This window comes from Ambystoma mexicanum, chromosome 9 (assembly GCF_040938575.1).
Source record: "Ambystoma mexicanum isolate Mex_15411 chromosome 9, UKY_AmexF1_1, whole genome shotgun sequence".
Classification (NCBI taxonomy): domain Eukaryota; kingdom Metazoa; phylum Chordata; class Amphibia; order Caudata; family Ambystomatidae; genus Ambystoma; species Ambystoma mexicanum.
Window position 1 is genome coordinate 1,238,848,056 of NC_090931.1, and position 26,023 is coordinate 1,238,874,078.

A 26,023-nucleotide genomic window follows, 5' to 3' on the forward strand; every position below is an offset into this window, starting at 1 on the left:
AAAAACTATCAAAAAGAGGCAAAATACTAAAGAAAGTCTAGGAGCGAAACTCGGCGACTCCCGACATGGAAATGTGTGGTAAAAATCTGAAGATGGCCACCAGGGGTGGAGCCAAGGAGGATGAGGGTCACCGGTTAGGGTAGTATGACCCAAGGTGACAGCAATAGGCTATATAAGCGACAACGCAGTTTTTAGTTTAAAGCTAAGCCGCTTTATTTAACTGAGTATTCCCAGCCTGTCGTCAGAGAGTATTCATAGCATGGGAACCCATGCAATACCCCATGCTGGAGAATGTCATAATTCCGGTGGAATGAGGACTCTGATGGAAGGAGAAGGGCTTCAAGACCAAAACAACTGCAAAGAAAGTTCAAAATAGGGGACACCGAAAACCCCCACCAAACTGTCACAAGTCTCTCCCTTCTCACCTTCTTTTGTTGTTTGCTTGCGACCCTCTGCAATGTCTTCTTTCTCACGAACCAGGATTTGTACAAACCTGTGCGCTGGTCCTCGGATTCCAGCGTGAGGTTCGCAATCCAACTCCCGGGTACGTTGAGAAGTGTAGGGCGGATACCAGGAAGGGATGATGCTCGCACTCGGAGGCACGGAACGCCGTGACCCGAGCGCGAATGAAAGTTCAGGAAGTTCGGAGGTAAGGTAGAGTAATGGGAGGAAGGAGAGGGAATTCAAGGAACCGGGAACCAGGAATCAGAAGAAAGCCCAGAGCGAACTCCGGCAACACACGTCCAACTACAGCAAGCAGTGGCGTTGAGATGCGCAGAGCCGCGGGGGCGTGTCTGTTTTGTAGAGCATACAGCGTGGAGCGTAGAGACTGGCCAGCAGCGTTCCGTTTCAAGCGGCCATGTTGGAAGGATCACTGTATTCAATCCCCTATGGGTCAGGGACCAGGAAGTCCAGAAGGGACGCAGACGACGGTTCATGACACAAACTGCCTAGCAGAAGTTATTTCCAGGAAGAAAAAAACACAGTGGATGACCAAACTTAGAGAAACAGCCACAAAGGGCTCAAAAGGAGCTCCTTCTCCAACCATAGACTCTAAGGACCAAAGGGAGAATGCAGGATGGAGAAGATTCTTGCATGGGAGGCCTAGAGATATGAATCTCCATCTATGGTTTCCTGAAAGCCGGGTAGCAGCCAGTTGGTATTGCAGGATGGACACAGCCAAGCTCAAGGAGAACCACTCAACAAGGAAGTCCAGGATCTTAATTGGCTGAATGATAAAGGATCTACACCACCTTTAGAACACTGTGTACAAAAGGAATTACAAATCAAATTCATGAAATAAATATTAAGGGTTGCAGCAGGCATTGTGGTGCTCTGGATAGCCATGCCCAATGATGGACCAAAAAGGGCCATAACACTTCCTTTCAGTTTTCAATCTATATGCTGGAGGCGTGACAGAAAAATTGAAATAGAGGCTGGTACAGAGGGCACAAGAGGACTTGGCGAGCACTGACTGGGTTCCTCTCATCCATCATGTTTCAATATTAATACTGTAAATCGACAAGACTGTAAATACTTTGGTTGATGGTCAAGGTACATCAACAAGGTATTTCCCTGTGTGGCAAAATGTATGCAAGAGTAAACTCCAGAAGAGGGCTTACTTCATTACTTCACGATGTGGGACAGGAATGTATCAAGAGAGACACAGAATCAAAAGCATTTGTTTTAAAACCTTTATTTAATAAGGTTCCTGGGTTGGTGGAATGCCCGACTAGCCCAAACTATAAAGGGATGGTTCCCTTAACTGATGTTTCTAATGGCCGTCGTCGTCCAATATTCCAACACAAAAGTCTGTCCGTGTCTAAACCAATGCTTGCCCTCATGCTTTACAAAAATGAGATAGGAAGTCTTTTTGAGAAGGAAAAATAGTTGGTTTCAAGGGGTCTTCTCACCACGTGCAATATGGTCAAAGTGACAAACAGGGCTGTTTGAAAGACCTTCTCCCCAGGGCCCTTACAGTGAATTCCAATAGCTTCAATGCATTTGAGTTCCTTGGGGTTCCTTTCCCCAAGCTTCAACTTGTTCACTTTACTTTCCTTAACGGGCCCCTCAGGGTTCCCTTCCCCAAGCTTGGGCCTCTTCCAGCTTTCAACACAAACACAATGTATGTCAGTTCCTTTTTGGCTTCACATGGCGCCTTTCCTCAAGCTTAAGACCCTCTAGTTCCAAAAATCACTTCAACTAGTCAGGATATGCCTTTACGTTACATATTATCTTTCTTACTTCTCATCCTCTCCGGGGGTAGAATCAGAGGCTTTCGAAAACACCAGGCTCTTCGATTTTCCTCAGCATTAACACTGTGACCATTTGCCCCCTCTTGGTTTCTTACTCTTAGCACTTTTTATCTTCAGGTGCCTCTTGCACCACTTTCATGCATTCCTTTCCCTTTTTACTTGCACTTTCCTTTTATTCCTTATCGTGCCTCTTTCTTTTACTTTCGTGCCTCTTGCACCTTTTTCATGGGCTTCTGGCCCCTTTTACAATTTCACTTCAATGTTCGACTTTATTCCACTTATTACTTCATACACACGCACATCTCCCCTTTGTCGTGTTTACACTGTTACTTTCACATCGTTTAAATCTTTCCTTTACCTTCACTCAAATGCTCAAACAAACGCAGTCCTCATTCTTATGTGTTTTAAATGCCACTTTGTATCATGCTCTTCACAACCCAGATCTGCAATGCTTTCAGACTCACCGGGCTGCACTCTGGCTTCCCAAAAGTTTTTAGTTCCGAGGTTAGGGTCTCACCGCCTGCCCCTCAGACACTCCTGGGCTGTCTCATCAGCCCAGGGGAATGAGCACTTGCATCCGCAGTTGCTGCAGGAGATGAGCATGACTCTCGGCTCCCATACACAGACTCTCCTCGGCTCCCTGGAGAGACAGCTCCCTCGCCATGCTTCTGCTCTTGCGAACTGCAGCTCCTTAGCATCTTGGCCTCCTGGTCTCTGGTCTTGGGTAGCCCTAGCGTCTCGGCTCACCTCCCGACTCGCTCTTCTGCTTGCTCTCCTACTCGCTCATACATCTGTGGAGTCAGGTGTGAATAGTTGCTCTGAAATGCCTGACTATTAGTAGGACTACTTGTGTTCTTTCTATGGTAGGTTTCCCTCATCTTCCCCATGTTATTACTATGGGTAATCTTTACTGATCTTAGTTGCCTCTTCCTCATCCCAGTGTTAGTTGGAAATGGTGAGGGGGAGATAAAATGTGGCTGTGTGTTTGTTTATTGAAATATGACAGTTGACTGGCAGGGGATATAGGAAAGCCCTCTAGCTTGGGTTCTGTTTGAAGGAGTAGTTTTCCCTCTCAGTAGGTGACTTTGTAATCCTGACCTAGTAGCATTCACACGTGGGGCTTGATTATATTCCCTGTGGTCTAGAGTAGAGGTAGATCAAGGGATACTTCACTTAAGAGCATGTCTTTGTCTTACTTGTCTCTTGTTATCCCTTGGATTGGGTTTAGCGAGCTCTTGGTAAGGGATGATAGAACCCACATAACCCACAAAGGCTTCCAGGATTTCCTGTTCTTCCTTTGTTGTCTCGTTGGGATACTGCGTCTCGCCTAGCGTATTCCCACAAGAACAACCCCAGACTCCCCTTCCCAGGTGATCCTCCCACACTCGTCCACCACCAGGGTTGGGATCCAAGAGCGATGGCCCTCCCCATGCCAACTGAATAGAGAAATCTCGGGGTCTTAATGGGAGAAAACCCCTAGGTTTCTCACAACGTTCTTCTTGAAGATGGGGAATATTACCAGGGCGCTCAATTGTGGGAGTTGATATTGATCGGGTACTCCCAAGGAGTTCCAGGGCAGGGGGATTTTCCTCCATGCTCACTGTAGTTTACTTTAGCACAGTATAATGCCCTGGAGTTGGCAGATTATATTTGTTTTTTTAAGACCGGCGGATAAATGCTCCCTCCATTAATACCAAATTTGCGTGAAAATTGGTGCAACTCAGGTTAAGCTTCATAGTTTGCTCACAAGAGAGCACACAAGTTATTTCAGGGCAGGTTTAATCAGACTACGATATAAAGATTGTTTGGTGCTCCTGCATTCTTTCCATGACAAGCCTTGTAGATTATGAAAAATACTACTAGTACCGGACAGCACCAGAAGTCTTAACAGTTTCAAAAAGTGTATAGCTTGAAGGAGACGGGAGGAGTTTCTAGAGCACCAGAAGATCGTGATTTCTGCCTGTGATAACAGCCATTATCTTCAGTTGAAGAAGAGATCAGAATCATGAAAGTCACCTATTGTTTACTTTTTGTACAGGAAATTAGCAGGACATGTGCAGAGACAAAGTATGGACTTTTCTACTAGCAGGATGTTTCAGTTACACAGGTGGTTCTCCTTCATTCAGTAGTAGGCATGTCTAGGACATGCAGAGATTCCCCCCACAGTTCCTAATAACAGCATGTTGGAGATGAGGGGGTAGTACATATACGCTAGTATTGGTACCTTAGGATAATTACACAGGTTACATGCAAAGAAACTTACATTAATAGTCTGATCCTTCGTGACATGGCCTTAAAGACACCATAGATATTCACCCCTCCCAACTCCTGGAATCAAAAATGTTACATGCACACTACATTTCAGCTAGCACTGTCAAACTGGACTGTGCCATTACTGAATAATTCATTAGACAACTATCTTTTGAAAATAAATTGATCATACCATAACCAGAGGAATTCTGACAGAACTGTTCCAATAAGGCCGTTGATGACGATGTACATCAATACTAAGTTACTAGGAAACTCGAATGCCTCAAATCCAGTGTAATGAAGGAGAAAGAAGCCTGGCCAAAGCAGCAGCAGATTAAAAAGGCCAACAAAACCTAAAACGAAAAGGCACAATGTGATCACTAAATTAGTAATTGCCCATCTTCCTGCTACATGTAGTTGGTAAGGAATTTAGAAACATTTACAACATTATTGAACTACCTCAGGTCAAATAATCTTCAAACACTTTGGAATTCAAGAGATAGAGTTCAGGTGAAGGACATAAAATAATTAATACTTTAACATGAGATCAGTGGTGTCGGACTTAATGAAAATATGCAAACTCTAGAGTTCACTGGAAGCAACTTGAACAACTAGGCTATAACAGCTCATACCATAATTTGGTTGTCACTATCTGGTTAAATTACAGTTAACATTTACGGTAATCCCAAAAGAGAATTCTAACATTGTGACAAATCAACTTCCGGGGCACCAGTGGTCCAGGGATGGATATCGATTTATAAACCATCAATCAGCCCCACACCTCAAGTACACCGGAAGGGATCTGAACAGATTGGAAATGCACGTCAATTATAAACAGCCTTGTACAATTTTAGCAACGCGGACGGAACAGCAGGCTTATCTCTGCAAGGTTGTAGATCGTTGGTTAGTTGCAACACAGCAAAAATACATTTATTACCCAATGATAAAAGGGACTGTCCAGTCAAGGTTGTATATAAATATACACTTTATTATTATCACAACAGACAGTTCTAGCACATTACAAAATGCAACCAACTCTATAAAGGAGTGCAGAGGACAGACAGTTAAAGGAAGAAAAGGGGATGCACTCTGGATACTAACAGGAGGGTAGTCGGTTAAGTAACTAATCTCAATAGTTCAAGGATACTTGGTTTCAGCACAAAGGGAGCAATGGGTTGTAAAATGTCAGTAGGGGCCTTTGGAGAAAGACCAGAGAGATAGAACAACAGTGTACCTTGTGCTTGTAGAAGTTATTGGTGCTCGACAGGGTAGAATCGGCTTCAGGGTGATTTGCGGCTTCTGTGATAGTACAAGACGGGAGACAGCTGCAGGTATAAGGCGGCAGGCAGTTCGGCGAGCAAGGGTGGACCGATGGCTGCAGGCTGGCCTACACAGCAGCTAGGGGTCAAGAATCGTTGTGTCAGTGCTGGTTGGTGGGTATAAAGCACTGGTCGTGGCTTCTTGGACGACGTGAGCAACTGTGGCGTGACAACAGTCAGTGGTGCAGTCAGTTGCAGCTCGAGGGCCTTGACTGGCTCGAAATTGTCCTTAAAGGCGGATGCTGGTCGATGCACTCCTCCGAGATTCTTCGCCGGGCTTGTGCCATCCTTTAAGGCGGACGGCCCAAAGCTGAGTAGTGTGTTGCAGGCAACAGCCTTGTCCTTCAGTTCAGACACACTCTGGCACTTCCCACCTAGGAGGCTTACTTGCAGAGCCTAGCAGGGCACCCTGTGTGCTGGCTGGGTACTGGTTCTGGGGCTGCTGGAGGGCATGCTGGATTCAGTATCTCCCTCTGCTCCATGGGCGATGTTTAGGGGAGGGTTCTTGCTTCCCTCTTGGATATCCTGGCCTCCCTTTATTGGCATAAGATGCAAGTCAAATGTACCTTCAGCCAGAGTCCAATGAGGAGTTCCTCTGTCCTGCTTCTGTTGAAGCCTTCAGATCTGCTAAGAGAGGGGCGCAGCCGTCCTTTAAAGCCAAATGGGCCCCAGTGATTAGTGCAGGCTAAGCCCACCTTAATGAACCAATCCTGGATCCCCACCAAACAATCTTCTTATGTGTGAGGCCATAACCAGTGTGCTTTGCAACAGGAAAGGTAAAGGGGTGAAAACATGTACTACTAAGTCCCATCAACCTTCCTGTCTGTTGCGGATCAAAGGTCATCTCTGGTTAATTTAGCTCTCTGTGGTTCCTGATCAAAGCACAGGTCTCCCTTGAGTTATGGTGAGGACAGACTTTCTGTCTCTATCAAATCACATTGCCTACTATCAACAGCTGTCCCAGGCATGACATTCACTGCCTTTCATAATAAGGGGTGGGAGCCGACTTCAGGTTGACACAGATGCATGTCAAAAAGCTTTTGGGTTTCCTGTCCCCTTTGTCAGCTCTGCCACCAGGCCTCTCACAGGCCTGCTTCAATTAACTCTCATCAGAACGTGCTGCCACCAGCAGACTGACAATGGGCAGGACCGATCCATAAAGCCTTTGATATTTAATTAGGCTAGCGATGGCGGGAGAAAGGTGTTGCCCTCCTCCTCTTGATGCTTTCATGTACTCCTGGCTGACACATTCCAACTAAATGTGAAAGGGAGGACTGCACCTGTAGGCTGTGTGTCCCCCAGAGTACACAGATCTATGTGTTTATTGTGCAGTGAGCATAGGAAAATGTGTGTGGTTTAGTCCCACACATTTGACTAGGTTGAACTCCCATCATTCAAATTCTTAAAAGAAAAATCAAAAAAGCAGAGGCGAAGGGACACCTGCCATGCAGATGGTCGATTTTCCTCCCAAACATACCTCCCGTTACTGACAAATGGTACTGCTACCAGACCAGATAAGATTGTTCAAATTTATTTTCAAATACAGAACATTCTGTGCACGGTATTGCCAAACATCTCCCCCCTTAAGACTTCAGATGTCTTCTTGAAATCAAGTGCTGCATAGATGATGGAACTATAAAGATAAACATGTGCCCTTCCCATAACCACAAACCAGTTTTTCAGTTGAGGGGCCCTGCAAATCTTTTCTTTTTAATCTGGTGGTTGATAAATCAATCGCTTTGATTCTATCGTGAATATCAAATAAATAAAAACCAAGTCAGATCAAGAGCAGGAAAATTCGAAAATAATTCCCAGACCACCAGGCGGAGAGCTGGGATAACCAAATGACCCAGGGCCCAGCCGGCTGCCTGAGCAAGCGAACAGCTGCCTGGCATGACTAATAAAAACGGTCTTGTCTGATCAAGAGAGTGGCTAGCATAACCAAAACAAATCTTTTCTCTAGTTGGTATCAGCAATGACTGACAAAAAATAAAAAATAAAAATGCTAGTGACAATGCAGACTTACAGCATGCCGCGTTGCAGTGTCGTCCTGCTCATTTCAACAAAACACATTGGGAAAAATGTCCCTTATAACTTGATTTTTTTAGATGTGATCAAGGCCAATTTTCTTTTGGAAAACCAACCATTTCGGCAGAGGGCTTTCATGCACTCTTGACTGGGAAATGGTTGTCTAGCAAATTCAAAAAGGTACAAGTGCAGGTTCTGAGTTACAGGGAATGGTTAATTTTGTTCAGAGGATTTTAAGCGTTAACACAATTATTAATAGACTGAACACCATGACACTTACAACATTGCCTTATTTAGCTTTCGCAGTTTCAAAGAGCTAAAATAAAATAAGACATTTGAGGGAAATTGGTCCACTCCTTTTCAATTCATCAGTTATATTTGTGTTCAAATGTTTTTTATCAAGCATTTTGTTTGACAATCTCACAGCAAAAAGGCAAACGATAATACTATGTTACCAAATCTTACAACACAGCTCAAGATGGAGTATCCGAACTTGCAACAAGCCTTTTACCCCACCCCTCTGACCGCACTCATCCTCCAACTATTCAACCCTGACCCTCCCTCTGATAACCTCCCCGCCCTCTCACCCCTCCTCCCCCGTCCACAACACCAGAATTACGAATTCTAAAAAACCAAGAGTGCCACATTAGCTTATGTTCAGGATTAGATCCTCTCACAACAGGTTCACGAGTCCCAATGCCCTAAGTGTGGGAGGACAGGAGCAGTCCTCATCTGTGTCTTTTTTTTTTACTGTAGGGAGGCCCACATAGGGAAAAAGAGAGCAATCATGCCGTGTAAGATATAAGTTGTTTTTTCACAGATAAGGAGTCACCACATGCCATTTAGCCAGTCACTTAATGTGGGAGGTTGCATGGATTTCCACTTAGCGGCAATAGCATTGCTGGCATCCAGAAACATCAGTCTAAGGAGTTAAAGCGACTGTCGTTGGCTGTTTGCCAGTTTATCTTGTAGTGGTGACAACTGTTAGGGAGATTTCTCATTCTATGGCTAATTTCCCTTACCTATAGAGTCCCCCAGCAGCTTTGCTGGATTTGAAGGGTTTGTTTTTTTCTTCTGCTGAGAGTGAGACTCTCTTTCCCACTCTTAGACATTTTAGCTATGTCTAGGCTACTTTTTTTGTTTGATGTCTATGGGGTTTCTCTCATCTCCATAGGAACCATCTTTATTCACATGTGTTACCCAGCACCCTCTGTGCAGTAGCACAGGGGTGTCGTAGCGACCCCCAAACATAGACTCCACACCCTGGGACTGACTACTGTCTCCCAGGGCATGTAAAGTCCCCATTAACTTTACTAGTCAATTTTTGTGAACTAAACCAGTACAACCCATCTTACTATGGAGGTACTGGGAAGGGTTAATAGTTTTTCCCTTATGTCAATTTTCAATAGGGTACCGTACAGTCCCTCTCTCAAAAGTTTCTGGCTGGTGGCAGTGGTTACTACCGTAAATATTCGACCGCAAATATTTTCCTATGGGATTTTCCCATTGTTCGAGGCTACCACATTTTCTGACAGCCTCTAACATACCGCCGGTGTATTTTAATATTAACTTTACTCCGGTAGGTTTTATTTGCCAGAACTTTAATAGAACGTCTTTCTCGTGTCTTTCTCTAAACTCCAAACCCAGGTCGGGGATCCTTTGTTTGTCCTTTTGGCAGGCTTCTGCCAAGAAGGCCTCCTTTCGGCGCCACCGAGTGTGGGGTGCGTCCATTGTGTGGGAGGGGGAGTAGGACCCCTGGACAGGGTTGCCTCAGCAACTCTTATCACACTCTATCCTGATAGGCTGGAGGGTCTCCCGCCAAGATGACCACTCCACTGTGTGAGTGACAGCTAAGCTGTATGAATGGGGCTCTTTTTGCATAAAAGTGGGGTCCTGAGGACTGGAAGAGCAAGACGTTGCCACTGGAACTAAGAAGCCCAAGAGGAGAGAAGCAAAAGACATCTGCAACGACTGAACCACCGGTGAAGCCCTGCTGCAGTGTCTCACCACTTCTTTCCACACGACGAGAAATCTTCATCTGTAAGAGCCTTCTTCCCTTGAGCTGGTGGGGCCAACCAGTTTGCCAATCGCCTTCCTGGACCTGCCCTGGTCGAATCGCCAGTACCCTGTACTTGGAGACCGGATAGCCAAGCACCCGTCCACCCGGACCGCGATTTAAAGGAGCGTACCTTTTATTCGTCAGGCAGCACCGTGGCTGGTTTCATCCCTGGGTAGTGCAGTAACTTGAACCTTCCTCCACGAAGAGAGCCTCTCTTCCTCTGCTGGATTCCCCGAGCTGCAGGAACTACCAGGAACAACCACCACCGCAGGAGCCACTTCTTCATTTTAAAGGTACATTGTTCCGCCAGGCCGCCCTTTCTGTGTGGTAGAGCTAAAGGTGTTTTAAATCCTTTACCTACCTGTTGGGTTGGTCGTCCTTCTCTCTTAACATTGTCTTTCACCTTCTGCATCCACCTTTTCAAAATCGTTAACCAAAGACTTGACTGCAGCTACAAGAAAATTTTGCTCCTGGGCCCTTGCCCTGTACCACTGACTCTGGCACAGGCCTACTGACTCTGGCTAAATTTGTTAGAACTGCCTTCGCTAGATTGCTTCTCAACTAGAACTGTGTTGGTGCACCTACTTCTTATAAGCACCCCTTCCTTCCCACTTTTAAACCTTGTGAAGTGCCATTTTGCTCAGTTTTCATTTAAATATTTGCTATACTGATGTACTGCCTTGCCTAAACTGGTTCACAAACTCATGGGAAGTGTTGTTGGGGCCTGTAAGAAGATATTTCTATATGACTTGTGTTTTTGCTCCCTTATAAGAAATTGCTAGAGTGCCATTTGTGTTTGGTTTTCACTGTGCCGTTTTGCTCAGTTTTCACTCTTGCTCAAACTTGTCTACAATTTAACTAGGGAGTTGTGCATACTTTCTTTGACTGAACTTAACTTGCTTAAGAACTGTGATAAATGTGTTTAACTAGAAGTGTATACAATAAGGAACAAGTTCCTTACCTGTAACTGTTGTTCTCCAGCATGGGTCTGGCATGGATTCACATGCTCATGAATATTCCCCGTCGTCAGGCTGGGAATCCTCGGTAAAGAAAAAACCAGTATCAGTTTCGTTTCTGATCTGTCTTTCGTAGTAGTAACCAATCACTGATCTCTGCGTCATACTGACCACAGCCAATGACTGCCCTCTACCTAAGCCCCGCCTCTGGCAGCCATCTTCAGATTTGGTAGCACGTGAAGTGGCAGTATGACCAAGTGAAGAGCCGCAGAGGGGTAGGCGGGAGGGTTCGCATGTGAATCCATGCCAGACCCATGCTGGAGAACAACAATTACAGGTAAGTAACTTGTTCCTTCTCCAGCATGGGGTCTGGCATGGATTCACATGCTCATGAATAAAGAATACATAGCAGTACACACATGCACAACCACGGGAGGTGGCAAAGGCTCAACATTAAGCATTACATGAAACTCAACATTAAGCAAATCTTACCTCCTCACCAGGCTCACCTTAGGCGAACAGGTTGCGCAGCACTGCTTGGTCGACCCTGGACTCCTCCCTGGAATCCCGATCGACGCAGTAGAATTTCATGAAGGTGTGCGTCGACCTCCACGTAGCAGCCCTGCAGATGTCCAGCAAGGGCACAACAGATAGGAACGCCGTGGTAGCTGCGATCGCTCTGGTGGAATGGGCTCTCGGACGGCCAGGCAGCGGTCGGTTTGCCAACCGATGACAGTACATGATACAGCCGGAGAGCCATCTGGAAATGGAAGCCTTCGAGAGAGCCTTCCCCTGATTGACAGGTCCAAAGTTCACAAAGAGTTATGACGTCTTCCGAAAACACTTCGTGCGGTCCACGTAGAACTTCAGCGCTCTAGCCACATCCAGCGAGTGCAAAGTCCTTTCAGCCGGTGACGAAGGCGACGGGAAGAAAACAGGCAACACCAAGGGTTCGCTGAGGTGGAAGTCCGACGGCACCTTGGGCATGAAGGAGGGGTGCGTCCTGAGCACTACCCTCGTGTCGTGAAAAGTCAAGTACGGGGCCTTACAGGAAAGGGCCTGGATCTCTCCCACCCGTCGTGCAGAGGTGATGGCCACAAGAAACGCTGTTTTCCACGACAAGAACTTCAACGGAGCCGAGTGCAGAGGCTCGAACGGAGGTCCCATGAGTTTGGTCAGCACCACGTTGAGCTCCCATGCCGGGGCCGGAGCCTTCACCGGCGGGAACGATCTGAACAGTCCCTTCATGAACTCTTTCACCAGACGATGAGACCACAAAGACGTCCGCCCCGTGGTTCTGGTGTATCGGGAGATCGCAGCAAGATGAATCTTGATGGACGAATGCGCCAGTCCAGCCTTGGCCAGCGTCAGTAGGTACGGCAGTACTTGGGGAGCCGTAATCCGTAGAGTGTCAATCTTCTGTGCGTGGCACCAGACAGAGAACCTCTTCCATTTGTGTCCGTAGCATTTAAGAGTTGAGGACGCCCTGGCCTTTGCAAGAACCTCTCTGCAGTCGGCCGGTATGTCGTATCCTCCAAACTCTAACGCTGCAGGAGCCAGGCCTGCAAGTTCAGCGACTTCGGGTCGTGATGGAGGATGGCGCCTCCTTCCCTGGAGAGCAGATCCGCGTCCACTGGCAGCTTGATTGACGGGGACGCTGACAAGTCCAGAAGGTCCGGGAACCATATCTGCCTCGGCCACGCAGGTGCGACGAGGATCATCCTGCACCGGGACCTCTTGAGCTGGTTGATGAGCCGGATCAGCAACGGCAATGGAGGGAACGCGTATAGGAACAGGCCCTCCCAGGGGAACGAGAAAGCATCGCCCATGCTCCTCTGCTGGGGAAACCTGCTGGCGAACCTCCGGCACTTGGAGTTCGTCGCCGTCGCGAACAGGTCGATCTGGGGTGTGCCCCATCGTCAGAAGAGGCGGTCCACTAGATCCTGACGTAGTTCCCACTCGTGGCACGAGCGCAGCTCCCTGCTGAGTGAGTCGGCGATGGTGTTTTTTATCCCTGCCAGATGAAACGGCACCAGAAACATCCTTTGGGTGATGGCCCAATGCCACAGATCCTGCGCCTCCCTGGACAGGGCTGGGGACCTGGTTCCGCCCTGTTTCCTGATGTAGAACATGGTGGTGGTGTTGTCTGTGAAGATCCTCACCACCTTGCCCTTGATGGACGGAAGGAAGGACCCGAGGGCCCAAAACACTGCACGGAGCTCCAGGACGTTGATATGGAGGGCCTTTTCCGTCAGGAGCGAAAGGCCTCTCGCGTGCAGATTCTCGGTGTGCGCTCCCCACCCTTCCAGGGAGGCATCCGTGGTCACTGTCTCCTGGTGGCCGGGGGTCTGGAAGTCCATGCCCGCCGTCAGATGTGCGCGGATGCCCCACCACCGGATCGCTCGTCGGAAACTCTCGTCGAGTGTGATCCTTTCCTCGAAGCTGCCCGTCGTCTGGATCCAGCGCGCGTCCAGGAACTCCTGCAACGGGCGCATCCGGAGCCTGCACAGGGGGATGAGGTAGATGCAAGAAGACATCATTCCGAGGAGGGACTTGATGGACCTCACTCTGGCCGCATCCGCAACCAGCATCCGCTGCACCTTGCCCAAAATGGCCCTCGTCCTTTCCTCCGACGGGGAGGCCAAAAGCGACACTGTGTCGAGCTTCGCTCCCAGAAACAGTGCGTCTTGCGCGGGCACCAGGTGGGACTTGGCGTAGTTTACGGATAATCCCAGGTCCGTGAGAAGTTGGACGGTCCTTGTCGTGTGCTCCACGGCGAGCTCCCTTGTCTTGGCTCGGATGAGCAAGTCGTCCAGGTACACCCTGGGTGCCGACCTTAGCCCGAAGGGAAGGGCTCTGAACTGATAGTGACGCCCTTGGATCACGAACCTGAGAAACTTTCGGTGTCCCTTTAGGATGGGAATATGGAAGTAGGCATCCTCCAAATCCAACGACGACAGGAAATCGCCCTCCTCCAGCTGACCCAGGACGTGTTGGAGGGTGACCATCCGGAACTTCTGTGCCTTGATGAATTTGTTCAGTCGTCGTAGGTCCAGGATGGGACGCCATCCTCCCGTCTTCTTCTTCACGAGGAAGTATCTTGAGTAAACTCCGGAGCCCCGAAGCCTCTTTGGGACGAGCTCGATGGCGCCCTTCCTGAGCATCGACTTTACCTCCAAGAGAAGTTGAGGGACGTGAAGTTCTTTCCTGGCCACAGGGGGGACGCGCGGGCACTTTCTTTGAAACTCGAGCGCGTGACCCTGGGCTAGGGCGTCCAGCACCCAACGGTCGGTGGAGATGGACTCCCACACGCTGACGAAGCTCGCCAGCCGGCCTCCCACTGGGGTGCTTCGGTGGGGGCCCGACCCCACGGCCGGTTCAGTCCTGCTTCGACGAGGCTTTGCCGCCTTGACCTCCTTGGCGACGACGGCGGGGTCCGCATGACTTGCCTCGTCCCCTGTAAGCTTCCTGCGACGACGAACGGGCCGCTTGACGGTAGGTGGAAAATCCGCCGCCGGAACCTTTGGAGGCACCCTTGCCTCCGCCGCTCCGAAAGGGCGGCTGCCGTTGCTGGAGAACCCCGAGAGCCCGTGTCTGCTTTGATGGCTTGAAGGGAATCGTCCACTGTTTTCCCAAACAGGTTGTTTCCATCGAAGGGCATGTCCAAGACTCTGGTCTGCACGTCTTGACGGAAGTCAGTAGACTTGAGCCATCCACGCCACCTAAGGCACACGCCGTTGCCCAACTGGCGAAATCCAGTGTCGGGGATGTCCGTCGCAATCGTAATGGCGTGTTCCGACGCCACCTCACCTTCCTGCAAGATCTCTAGGGCATCCGCCCTCTTGTCGTCCGGTAGGAAGTCCAGCAGGGGGGCCAGTTTGTACCACAGCTCCCTGTCGTAGCGGGCTACGATAGCCAAGGCGTTGGCCGCCTTAATCGTCGTCGCTGCAGACGAGATGACCCTGCGTCCCATCGTATCCAATTTCTTTCCCTCGCCGTCCGGCGGGGAAGTCGACGTGGAGGCCGTCCTCCCCCCGCTTTCTTCCTGGCTGCCGCAGAGACGACGGAGTCCGGGGTCGGCTGTGCCCGGAGGCACAAGGGGGCCGCGTCCGTGACCCGGTACTTCTTCTCGTACCGATCCCTTCTAGCCGGCCTCGTGGATGGGTTCTTGAGGAGGGCGAGGCCCTCATCCCAAATATCGTCCAGTAGAGGCACGGAGAGGACCGTCTTCCTCTTGGCCTCTCGCCGTTGATAAAGGAAACCTTCCTTCTTCTTCTCCTCCGGGCAGAGCTGAAAGAGCTCGGATGCCCTGGCGATCATGGAGTGAAACGATCCAATCTCGTCGGGCGGGGAAGCCCGGGTGGGAGGTGACGACGGCAGATCCTCGTCGTAAACCTCGTCGTCCGTACCCGTCGCAGCCGTGTCAGTCCCCGTATCATCCCCACGAGTCGTGGACGGGGAGGAGGGCTGAACAGGGCGCGATGGCTGAAAAGGAGGTGGAGGGTGAATCCTTCTTCTCTTAGGGGGAGGGCTCCCAGAAGGGCCTGGCTCCGGGTCCCCCGTCGGGAGTGGTTCCTCCGCTGGTGGTAACGGCAGTCTCGTCCTTATCTCCGAGCATAAGGACTGTATAGCCAACAAAATGGCCGCCGAGTTGTCTTGCGGCGCTGGTTGAGAGGAGTCCGACGGGCGGTCAGGGGCCCCGTCGGCACCCTCGACGATATCGTCGTCTCCTACGTCGGGATCCCTCCCGACTGGCTGGTCTTCTTCCACGCCAACGCCGTGGCTTAAGACCTTGATCAGCTCTTCCTCAGAGGTTGAGGCCGAATCCACGACGACCTCCTGCCCCCCCTTTTTCTTCTCCGTCGGAGGTTTCACGGGGGTCCTGTCGATGGGCATAAAAGAGGACTCCCTCCGTGGTGGCAGGGATACTCGGAGCCCCGAGGTCGCCACCACTGGTGTAGCCTCCACAGGCTGAGCCAGGGCCGCTGCGACTGTCTCGATAAGAGGCCTTGGCCGGATGGATTAAGGCTTTCACCACCCTAGGTGCGCTCACCGCCTTCTCCTTGGGGGGGGGACACTGCCTCGCTCTCCCTCCGATGGGGCCTTCGAGCTCGACCGGGGCCTCTCCAGGAGCTTCGCCGGGTGCTCGGCCTTCCTCTTACCCGAACCAGAGCATTGGCTCGTGGTTGATGGTGCCGGGGAGGATGCGCCCTGCCTGGCGCCCGTAGAGCCCGACCGTTCGGCGCTCCCGGTGCCAGCGGACTCGCGGTGCTTGGCCTTGTGTTGGACCCCCGTCGCCGGGGCATCCTCAAAGGTCTTAGAAGACCGCTCGGATTTCTTCCTCTTCTTCTCGCCTTCCAGCCAGTTGGCGAGACGTTGATGGCGGTCTTTCATGGTCCGCTCCGACATGTTGCCGCAAAACGCACAGTCCTTCTCCACGTGCGTCTTGTCCTCATGTAGGCAGTAAAGACAAAAGGAGTGTTCGTCCTCCTTAAAGACATTCTGCAGCTGGCATCCAGGGCAGACCCTGAACAGCTTTCTGGGCGTCGAGCTTCCCTTCTCCTGGGCCATGTCCGAGATGGGCCTGAGAAACTTCTGGAGTACTCCAAAAGCATAGCTTGACGAAATCTTCACCCTTGAGGGGCGTAGACGAATCCGACACGGGTCCCCGTTGATCGGATGAAGAGTCAGTGGAGCTTGAGGCTCTTTTTGACCGAAAAATCGAAGTTTTTGAGAAAAAACGTGAAAAATAGCACTAACGCTAGAGAGCAATAGCACGAGGATCCCAACACTTGAACGTGCGGTAAAAATCGGAAGATGGCTGCCAGAGGCGGGGCTTAGGTAGAGGGCAGTCATTGGCTGTGGTCAGTATGACACAGAGATCAGTGATTGGTTACTACTACGAAAGACAGATCAGAAACGAAACTGATACTGGTTTTTTCTTTACCGAGGATTCCCAGCCTGACGACGGGGAATATTCATGAGCATGTGAATCCATGCCAGACCCCATGCTGGAGAAATATATATTCCTTTTTAATACAAAGCTTTGGTCAGTGTTTCCTTGTTCCATAGTACTGAAGGCCTATTGTGTAAACCCTGAATACTGCTCATCTCCCTCTTGAGATAAGTCTGACTGCTCAGCCACAGCTACCAACTAAATCTTTGTGGTACAGACTGATACCAAAGGGGATTTATTGCTCTCACCTGTAGTCCTAATCTTCTGTAGTGCTCCCTAAGGGAACTACACAGGATTCTGCCTAACAACCACCAACCCAGCAGACAGAGCTCTTCAGTTTCGCTTATCAGAAGATCTTTTATCTGCTTTAAGGTTCAGACGGCCTCTGTCCACCACACATGTATGTATGTGCCTGCCGCCCCACACCCTTGCCAGCAAAGCCCCGATTCACCAGGTGTTAAGTAGGACCCTCTTGTTGGGCAGATATACCATCTCGTTAGCATTTTATAATTTTGCTCCATGTACTTAGCACTGATGGTCACCTTCAAAGACCCCAACCAAATCTCAGCCACCTGTCCCTGGTCTAGCTCCATGCCTAGGTCTTTATGCCAGCCTTTCGTATATAAGGGAGGAACTGTCAACATGTGGTGATTGAGACCTGTATATACCTGAGATCAAACCCTCCGACCGTCCCAGGGGTAAAGATCAGCTTTTCAAAAGTAGTGAGAGGCCTCGAGCTCCCTTTTTATTGTCTCGCAGTCGAACCCAGTCACACAACTGTAAATATGTGGATTGCTCCCCTTCTGTGATCCCAAAGGTGTCCTTGCATTCCGGAAAGGACCTAATGTTGCCCCCCCTCACAAATGTGTCCTATGCATTCGCAGTCTCCATCTCACCAGGGTCGGAAGGTGTTGTTTCCAAACGCCGGTGAGAAGCTAAGGTAGTGAAGAATCGGAGTGGCTGGGCACAGGAAAGAGGTAAGCCCAACCTCCTTGCTACCGAATCCCAAACTTTAAAAGTCGTAGCTGTGTATGGGAGCTCGGATAGGTCAATGGCACAGTCCTGACGGGAAATCCACAGCATGTAACGCAGGGGTCTGCCTGCTACCCATTCCTCTATCTGGTTCCACGGTGGTGCTGATGAGGGATTAATCCAATCCCGTAAGTCTCGTAGTTGTGCTGCTTGATAGTGTTTGAGAATGTTCGGAAGGGCGAGACCCCCTTCTTTCCTCTGCCTAAATAGTGTGAAAGCCGCGACCCTCAGTGGTCGGTTGTTCCATTCGAAGGACACTACATCCCTTTGGAGCTTCTCTAATATCTTTCTGAGGATCGTTATCAGGAGCATCTGGAATAAGTATAAAAGCTTTGGCCAGATCACCATATTTATGAAAGCGATTCAGCCCACTAGCGGTAGCTCTTGCCCACTCTATTTAAGTTGATTTCCGCCAATTTCGCTTATGAGTTGGGGGTAGTTCACTCGCTAGTGCTGTCAGGGATACCCGTAGGTCTCAAACAGCCCTTGTCGCCCACCTGAACGGGGATCTGCCAACGAGAATCTGCAGGTCTTTGCGTCCTAGGGATACGTTCAGAACTTCCCATTTATCGAGATTTATTTTAAACTCAGACACTGCCCTATACTTTTAGAACAGCTCAAGTGTCGGTGGAAGCGAGTCTTGTGACTTGGAGAGTAACAGAAGAATATATTGTCTGCATATAGTTCCATTTTGTGTTCATATCCTTAATAGCTGAGCCCACGAATACCTTTCTCACCTCTAATCAACTCTGCTAATGTGCTAACGGCTCCACTGAGAGGGCAAACAATAAGGACGAATGTGGGCACCCCTGCCTTCAGTCTATGCTTACCCGAAAGACCTGGGATAATGGACCGTTGACCGCTACTCTTACTGTTAGTGTGTTGTATAGCGCGAACACCGGTGTAATGAATTGCTCACCCATACCAAAATGTATACAACACCGCTCACAAGTAGGCCCACTCCACCCGGTCAAATGCCTTTTCGGCATCTAGGGCAATTAACATGGTCGTATCTTTCTTTTGTGCGAGATTGAAGACCCTTCTAGTGTTGTCCGCCGCCTGCCTCCCCATCACGAATCCGGATTGATCCGATGTCGCCAACGAGGGGAGAATCAGATCAAGTTTGACTGCAATTATTTTGGCGTATAGTTTCCTGTCTGTGTTTAGCACTGTGATAGGGTGGCAAGACAAGCAGTGACTTGGATCTTTACCTGCCTTCAAAATCACAGAGACCTTCACTTCTTCCATAGACCCCGGGACAAGACCATTTCTCCAGATCATGTTGAATAGCACATGGAGCGGCTCCAGAAGCTCACTGGAATAGGTCTTGTAGAACTCAGGGGCAAACCCATCAGGCCCTGGTGCTTTGCGCAATTTAATGGAACCTATAGCCTTCAAAATGTCATCCTTAATGCGATCCCTGTCTATGTCTAACCTCATCTTCTGTTCCATCAATAGTTTCGGTAGATTGCATTTGCTCAAGAAGGCGTCAATGACCTTGGGTCTTGGTGCGTTTGATCTGTATAGCTCTGTGTAAAAATCAAAGACATTGCATTTCTCCCGCTCTACGGTGACATAGCACCCGGTGGCGGTCCGGTTGTATACTAATTGACCTTTTCACAATTTACCTCGGGAGAATTGACCTAATTTAAAAGGACAATTAAGACATATATGCGGGGGGGAACCCACCGCTACCCCCTGACCCAATCCAAAAACACCCTCAACACCCCACCCAATCCCCTTATATTATTTATAATCCAAAACCAACCCAATACATATATAAAATAACTAAAATAATATAAAGGTCAATTGTGCAGTAGGTCAATTAGGACCACTATAATTTGGTCAATTAGGACAAAAGATCAATAGTAAAAGGTCAATTTGGGTAATACAGTTGGTCCGCATCTCACCAACCATCCTCTTATTAGTCCGGTTTAAGATTCCATGCAAGCAGTTTGCTTGCCTTGCTACAAGTATCGCGGTTTGGTCTTTGGGAGGGCAAATTCTGCCTCGTTAACCCCTCAAATTCACCTGACCCCGCCGACAGCCTGCAGTTGCCTGTAGATTTTTCACGACCCCGATTCCCTTTACCGGTCTTCTAGTTCTTTTAACTGGACTAACAGTTTTCCTAGTTCTAGGGCCCGTGCTCTGCGGAGTCCCACCCCCTCTGAGATTATCACACCTCTAATGCAGCCTTTAAAAGCCTCCCACCAAGACTCTTCCCTGGTATCTCCCAGAGTATTGTCTTAGAAGTAGCAAACAGTTTCTTTGCCTATCTCTTGTTTGCAAATTGGGTCATTGAGGAGGGTGGTATTAAGTCTCCAGTAAGAGGATCTAGCCTCCCTTGGCTGTAGGTCCCACGTGATTATAACTGGGGCGTGATCAGAGTAAGTGATGGTGCCTATCTCCGCCTCCTTCACACTTGCTGCATAGCTCAGTGCTATTATGATGTAATCCAACCTAGAGTATACCTTGTGCATGTGTGAATAAAAAGAGAAGTTGCACGTGTGAATAGAAAAATAAGTCAAGCCCTGTGGGGTTCAGGTGCCTCCAACTATCAACTTGTCCAGCCTCCTCAAACCCCCTAACGAGTGCCTAAGGTGGTTGTGCAGTACCCATGTATGTACCTCTGGAGATGCCCCAAGTAGGGTCAAAGGTCAGGTTGAGACCACCTGCAAGGACTACATTCCCAGATGCGAATCTGCTTAGCTGCCTCTTCACGACCTTTAGAGATTATTATTATAGATATTATAAAAAAAAATGATTAGCAACCTCAAACCTTCTAACTGCCAAGGCGACTCCTGCCCTGCACCTATCATCAAGGAATCGGCTCATGACCTTGCCCCCTCATTACCGCTTTCATAAACTCCTCATTTCACACTGGAATTGTCCCTAACAATCTGAAGGACGCTTGGGTCATCCCCTTGCTAAAGAAACCCACACTGGATCCAGCGACACCATCCAACTACAGACCCATCACCACGGTTCTGTTCCTCCTAAAAATATTAGATAGAGCAGCCTTCCTACAGATACAGAAGTATCTAGAAACCAACAATTTACTCGGCACAAGACAATCTGGCTTTAGACCTAAGCACGGGACAGAAACAGCCCTATTAGATCTCAAAACGCAAATCGAGGATCTGAAAGATCAAGGCAAACTGGCCCTCCTTCTACTGCTAGACTTGTCAGCAGCCTTTGATTTGGTCAATCACCGAATCCTCTGCCATCACTTGGAAACAGCTGCCCTCTTCTCTGAAAAAGCGACTGATTGGATCAGCTCCTTCTTGGACAATAGGCATATGAGAGTATTCTCCCCTACCGCATCGGCAGATCCAACTCCGGTCCCCTGTGGTGTCCCACAAGGGTCTTGTGTATCCCCCACACTTTATAATGTATTTACTAAACCACTGTTCAATGTGCTCGACTATCTGGATGTCACCTATACCAATTACGCTGCTGACCCAGATACTCATCCACATCACTGGTGATTACACCTCTGACTCTAAAGGCCTGAATAACATCTACCAAACTGTCCAAGCTTGGATGGCTCGACACGAGCTCTGTCTCAATGATGACAAGACAGAGCTCCTCATCCTGGGCACCCAATAAAGACTCAATAAGCTTGACCCTTCATTCAACACCTTAAACATCGATGGCAATTCTATCAAAGTATCCAAAGATACAAAAACACTAGGAATCTACCTTGATTCCACACTCTCCCTCAATAGACAAACTAACACGGTCGTCGCCGCCTCTACTTACACATGTAAGCTGATCACTGCCTGCCGCCCGTTCCTTTACACTCAGAACTACATTATTCTTGCGAGGGCCTTGGTTATGTCCAAACTCTATTATTGCAATGCTCTTTATCAAGGCACTAACCAACGCAACCTCAACAAGCTTCAGATCACTCAAAATAATGCTATCAGAGCGGCCCTTAACATTCCTAGATCGGCACTTCACTGAGACTAGGAAGAGTCGACACTGGCTCGCAGATGCCCAAAGGATATCATTGAAATCCCTGCCCATTATTCACAAATGTGTTAACAACCAGGCCCCTATCTACCTAGCCTCCCGGTTCTCTCAGTACGTACCGACACGATCTCTCAGATCTTCCCAAGCACAATGCCTCACAATCCCCAGATACAAACTACAGACAGCTGGAGGTGCTAGGTTCCCAGTTTTAGCTGCCAAACTCTGGAACACACTGCCACTCACCATTAGAACTTTACCCTCTCCCACACTCTTCAAACACAAAGCCAAGCTTTGGCTATCCGCGACATGTGACCAACTGCCACATGCCATCTGATCCTATCCACCTTTACATCTTTTGTCAATCAACCTCCCTCCAATTGCCTACCAAACTGCAATGTTATGTACATTACTTTTATGAACGTTATTTGATTGATGTAATTTATCTGTCCCTGTGAATATTATTGATTGATGTAACTTTATCATGCACCTGCTGATCCAAGATATGCGCCTGGTTGCCCTCGGGCCTTGTGCGCTATACAAATATATAAAATACAAATACAAATACGACCAGCAGAATATGTTTTGGCCTGTGTTTGGAGCATACACCGATGCGATTGTGATGAGTGCCCCGTTGAACCATCCTTCTACAAAGAGATGCATCCCCCCCCTTTGTCGGATTTGGATTTGACACTTGAACTGTACCCACCTACTTACCAAAATACCAGTACCTTTGCTCTTATTTCCCACACAGGAAAACAATTGGTGTGGGAAATCTTTTGAGCTTAGCCTGCATGTGTCTTTGGTCACTAAGTGTGTTTCTTGTATGAATGCCACATCCATCTGTGAGCGGCCCGGTGATATTTAAGAAAGCGCAAGTGCATGGAAAAGGGGAAAGTGCATGGAAAGGGGGTGGGGGGAGTGCAGAGGAGAGAAAACAGAAATATTAAATACAAAAATCAATAAATAAGAATCAATAAATAAGGGGGATAAACCATGGTAGTGCAACCAGTAAGTGGCAGGTGACAGTCAGATAAGGTATATCTGATAAGTGCAGAAAAAAAGTGGGAGGGGGGCTGTATGGGTACAGATACAGAACCCTAGTGCAGAGGGTGGCCTGGAGGCAGTGCAGGAGGGTGGCAGGGTGAGCAGGTACCTGGGTCCGAATAACAGAGGGTGGCCAGGTGCACAATGCCAAGAGAAGAAACAGATCAACAGGGGAGATGGGGGGCAGAGGCAAAGAGGAACGACTTGAGATGCTTCTGGAACCATAGATGGTTTTCCTCAAGTTTCAAGGTGACTGGGAGGCTGTTCCAAAGGGAGGCACCAGCCGAAGACAGATCTACCCCAGCTCGTTTCTTTGCAAAACGACTAACCCTGAGGGAGTTAGAAGTAGAGGAGTGAAGGGCTCGAAAGGGGAGGTATTTACGGAGGGGATAGTTGAAGGCCTCTACGCACTGCCAGTGCACAGCCACCTCAGGGGGATTCATTGTCCAGGCAAATCCAGGTGCGAGTAACTTGGCCATTTTGACACTTGGGGCAGAACTATTGACTCTCAGGAGCTCTTCCACAGGATCATAAAGTGTACCTTTTGAATGTTGCGCTGTGAGGTCCGGGAGTTAGACACTGAAGATGGTATGCCAACAGCGAGGTCTGAATCAGGGTTGTTTCTTCCAGAACATTGACCGCCTGATGAAGGAGCCTTAGCAATAGCTCCTACAAGGACCTCACTTTGTGAAAGAGGTGCAAAAGCTGGAGATCCTGGTTTAGCACATGAGAATATTGGCTGTAAGAGGGCCTCATCCTCAGCTTCTGGTACTGGGCGTTCTGTTCCAGCAACACGTGAAGAGTCTGACATGGGCAAACGGCTGGTAATGGAGTCAGTGGTCGCGGTGGAACTGGAGCCAAGCCGAGAAGATTGGTCACTGCATAGGTGAGGTCATCAACTGGGGCGGCAACTTTGCGGGAATGTGCAGCATGGATCCAAGCCAGCATTCCTGAACACTTCACTGCTGAGTGAGTGGTCAAGAGGACCAGGAATGGGCCACACCACCTAGGATGGTGCACAGATTTCTGCTGCTGGACCTTAACAAGGACCCAGTGTCCTAGTTGTAGAGGGTGGCAGGGTTCTGTAGCCAGTTCAGTCAGGTCTTCACAGACTTTAGAATTGAGAGATCGAACAGTTTTACTCAACATACAACAATATTGGAGCACTGCATCATCTTCTACGGGCAGACTCTGAATGTGGGGAACTGCTGGGTGTGCAGTTCCTATACTCATGGGGTAACCAGTGAGTATTTCATGAGCGGACAGTTTGTGTTTATGCTGTGGATTATTGCGCAAGGCAAACAGAACCAGGAGCAAGGCTTGGGGCCATTTCAACCCGATTTATTTACACACTTAAGAGAGCCTTACCTTAAGGTCCCCATTCCGGCCTGCTACATGCACGGTCCGGTAATAAGCGTAATGGAATTGTTGAGATATTCCTAAAGCTTTGCACAATTCTCTATTAACTTGACCTGTAAAATGGGTACTACAGTCGCTGTCTATACTGAGGCAAAGTCCAAACCGAGGTATAAAGTCTCCTAACAAGTTTTTAGCCACAGTGACAGCGTCTGCTTTTCTACTTGAATATTCCACCACCCACCAAGAAAATACATCAACCAGAATAAAGCAATAAACCCAATTCATACAGTTGGGGAGCTGTATAGAGTCTGTCTGCACGTGCAAGAAGGGACCTTCTGGTACTGGACATGCAGACATTCCTGTGGGTACCGCTCTCCCAACATTATATGTTAGTCATATGACAATTGTCACAATAACCATGAGCCATAGAGGCTAAACCAGGAGCCATCAACTCTCAACGTAATAAAATGACCATAGCATTTTTACCTGAATGGGCTATGCCATGAGCTTCACTGACAACGTAGGGGAGGAGTACCTTAGGTGCCACCAGGCAGACATCTGGAGAGCACAGGAGCGAATGTGATCCTAAGTTACAATATTGTTGAGACCAGGACGCCTTTTTGGCTTCTGGGGCTTGATCTTGGAGGATTGCCAGACTGGAAAGGGAAGTGATTGGTGACCGTGGAACTGCAACACCAACAAGAAATTCATTAGGACCCAGGGGCCTATTTAAGGCCGCTTAGCGAGCTGCATCACCTGCAAATGCATTTCCTTGGACTGTGAATGACTGAGGCATCATGTCCCTTGCATTTGAATGTAGCTACAGGTGCAGGAAGTAATGCAATAAAGATGAGACATATTTTCCATTTGATATTGGGGTGTTTGTGTGAGTTAAATATCCAAGCTGCTTCCATAAAACTCTCAAGTCGTGCACCACCCCGTGGTCGTACCTGGAATCGGAATAGACTGTAGCCGATCTATCTCGTGACAGAGCAAAAGTATGGGTGAGGGCCACTAGTTTGGCGACCTATGCTGATTTTGCCAAAAGTAATAGATATGCTTCCAAAACAGCATGGGGAGTACATACAGAATAACCCAAGACCAATTTCTCAGTTTTCTGGGACATGGATACAAGACACATTGACAAAAAGAATCAAGCCAGGATTTAACCGAGGTACATCAGGCAATTCAACATGGGGTGACAATAGTGTCTCCACGAGAACTTGACAGTCCTGCGGCTCCCCATATGCCGGAGGTGGTAACAAAGTGGGATTCAGAACTACACGGCGACTACGAGTTACATTGGCAGCAGAAATAAGCAACATTTCGTATTGGGTGAGACAGGAATTTTGACACATGCTGTGTCTTCCCTTTATGCAATAATTTTAACACAGCACGGGGAACCACAATTGTGCTAGGATGCCCCTACACTAGGGAGTCCGTTTTCTCTATTAACAAGGCAGCAGCTGTGATGGCTCGCAGACAAGCTGGGAGTCCTGCACCTGCTCAATCCAATGATACACTATGGCAGGATACAGGCCGGTACTTATCCCCTTGTAATTGAGTGAACACACCTTGGGCAAACCCGTTGCGCTCATCGTATAATAGCAAATGGGCTTGCTGTAATCCAGAAAACCTTAAGCCAGAGACATTGCAAGTGCTTGCTTAATGGTGACAAAGGCATCTTCTGCTTCCTGAGACTATTCCTGTTTAGGTAAAACATTGCATTCGTGCTTTCTGTTAGGATCTGCACTGACTGGTTGGATAGGAGGGGTTCGAATGCCCGAAGC

General features: G+C 48.7%; 1 protein-coding gene across 6 annotated transcripts in view; it reads right to left on the bottom strand.

The window, feature by feature from the left end:
* SLC35F5 (solute carrier family 35 member F5) overlaps positions 1-26,023 on the bottom strand; it is a 1,900,137-nt gene that overhangs the window by 519,201 nt on the left and 1,354,913 nt on the right. For all 6 annotated transcript variants that reach the window (XM_069616580.1, XM_069616583.1, XM_069616584.1 and 3 more), the window contains one exon: positions 4,699-4,858. In XM_069616580.1, coding sequence (XP_069472681.1) covers positions 4,699-4,858 — 160 coding nt within the window. The remainder of the gene's footprint in view (positions 1-4,698; positions 4,859-26,023) is intronic.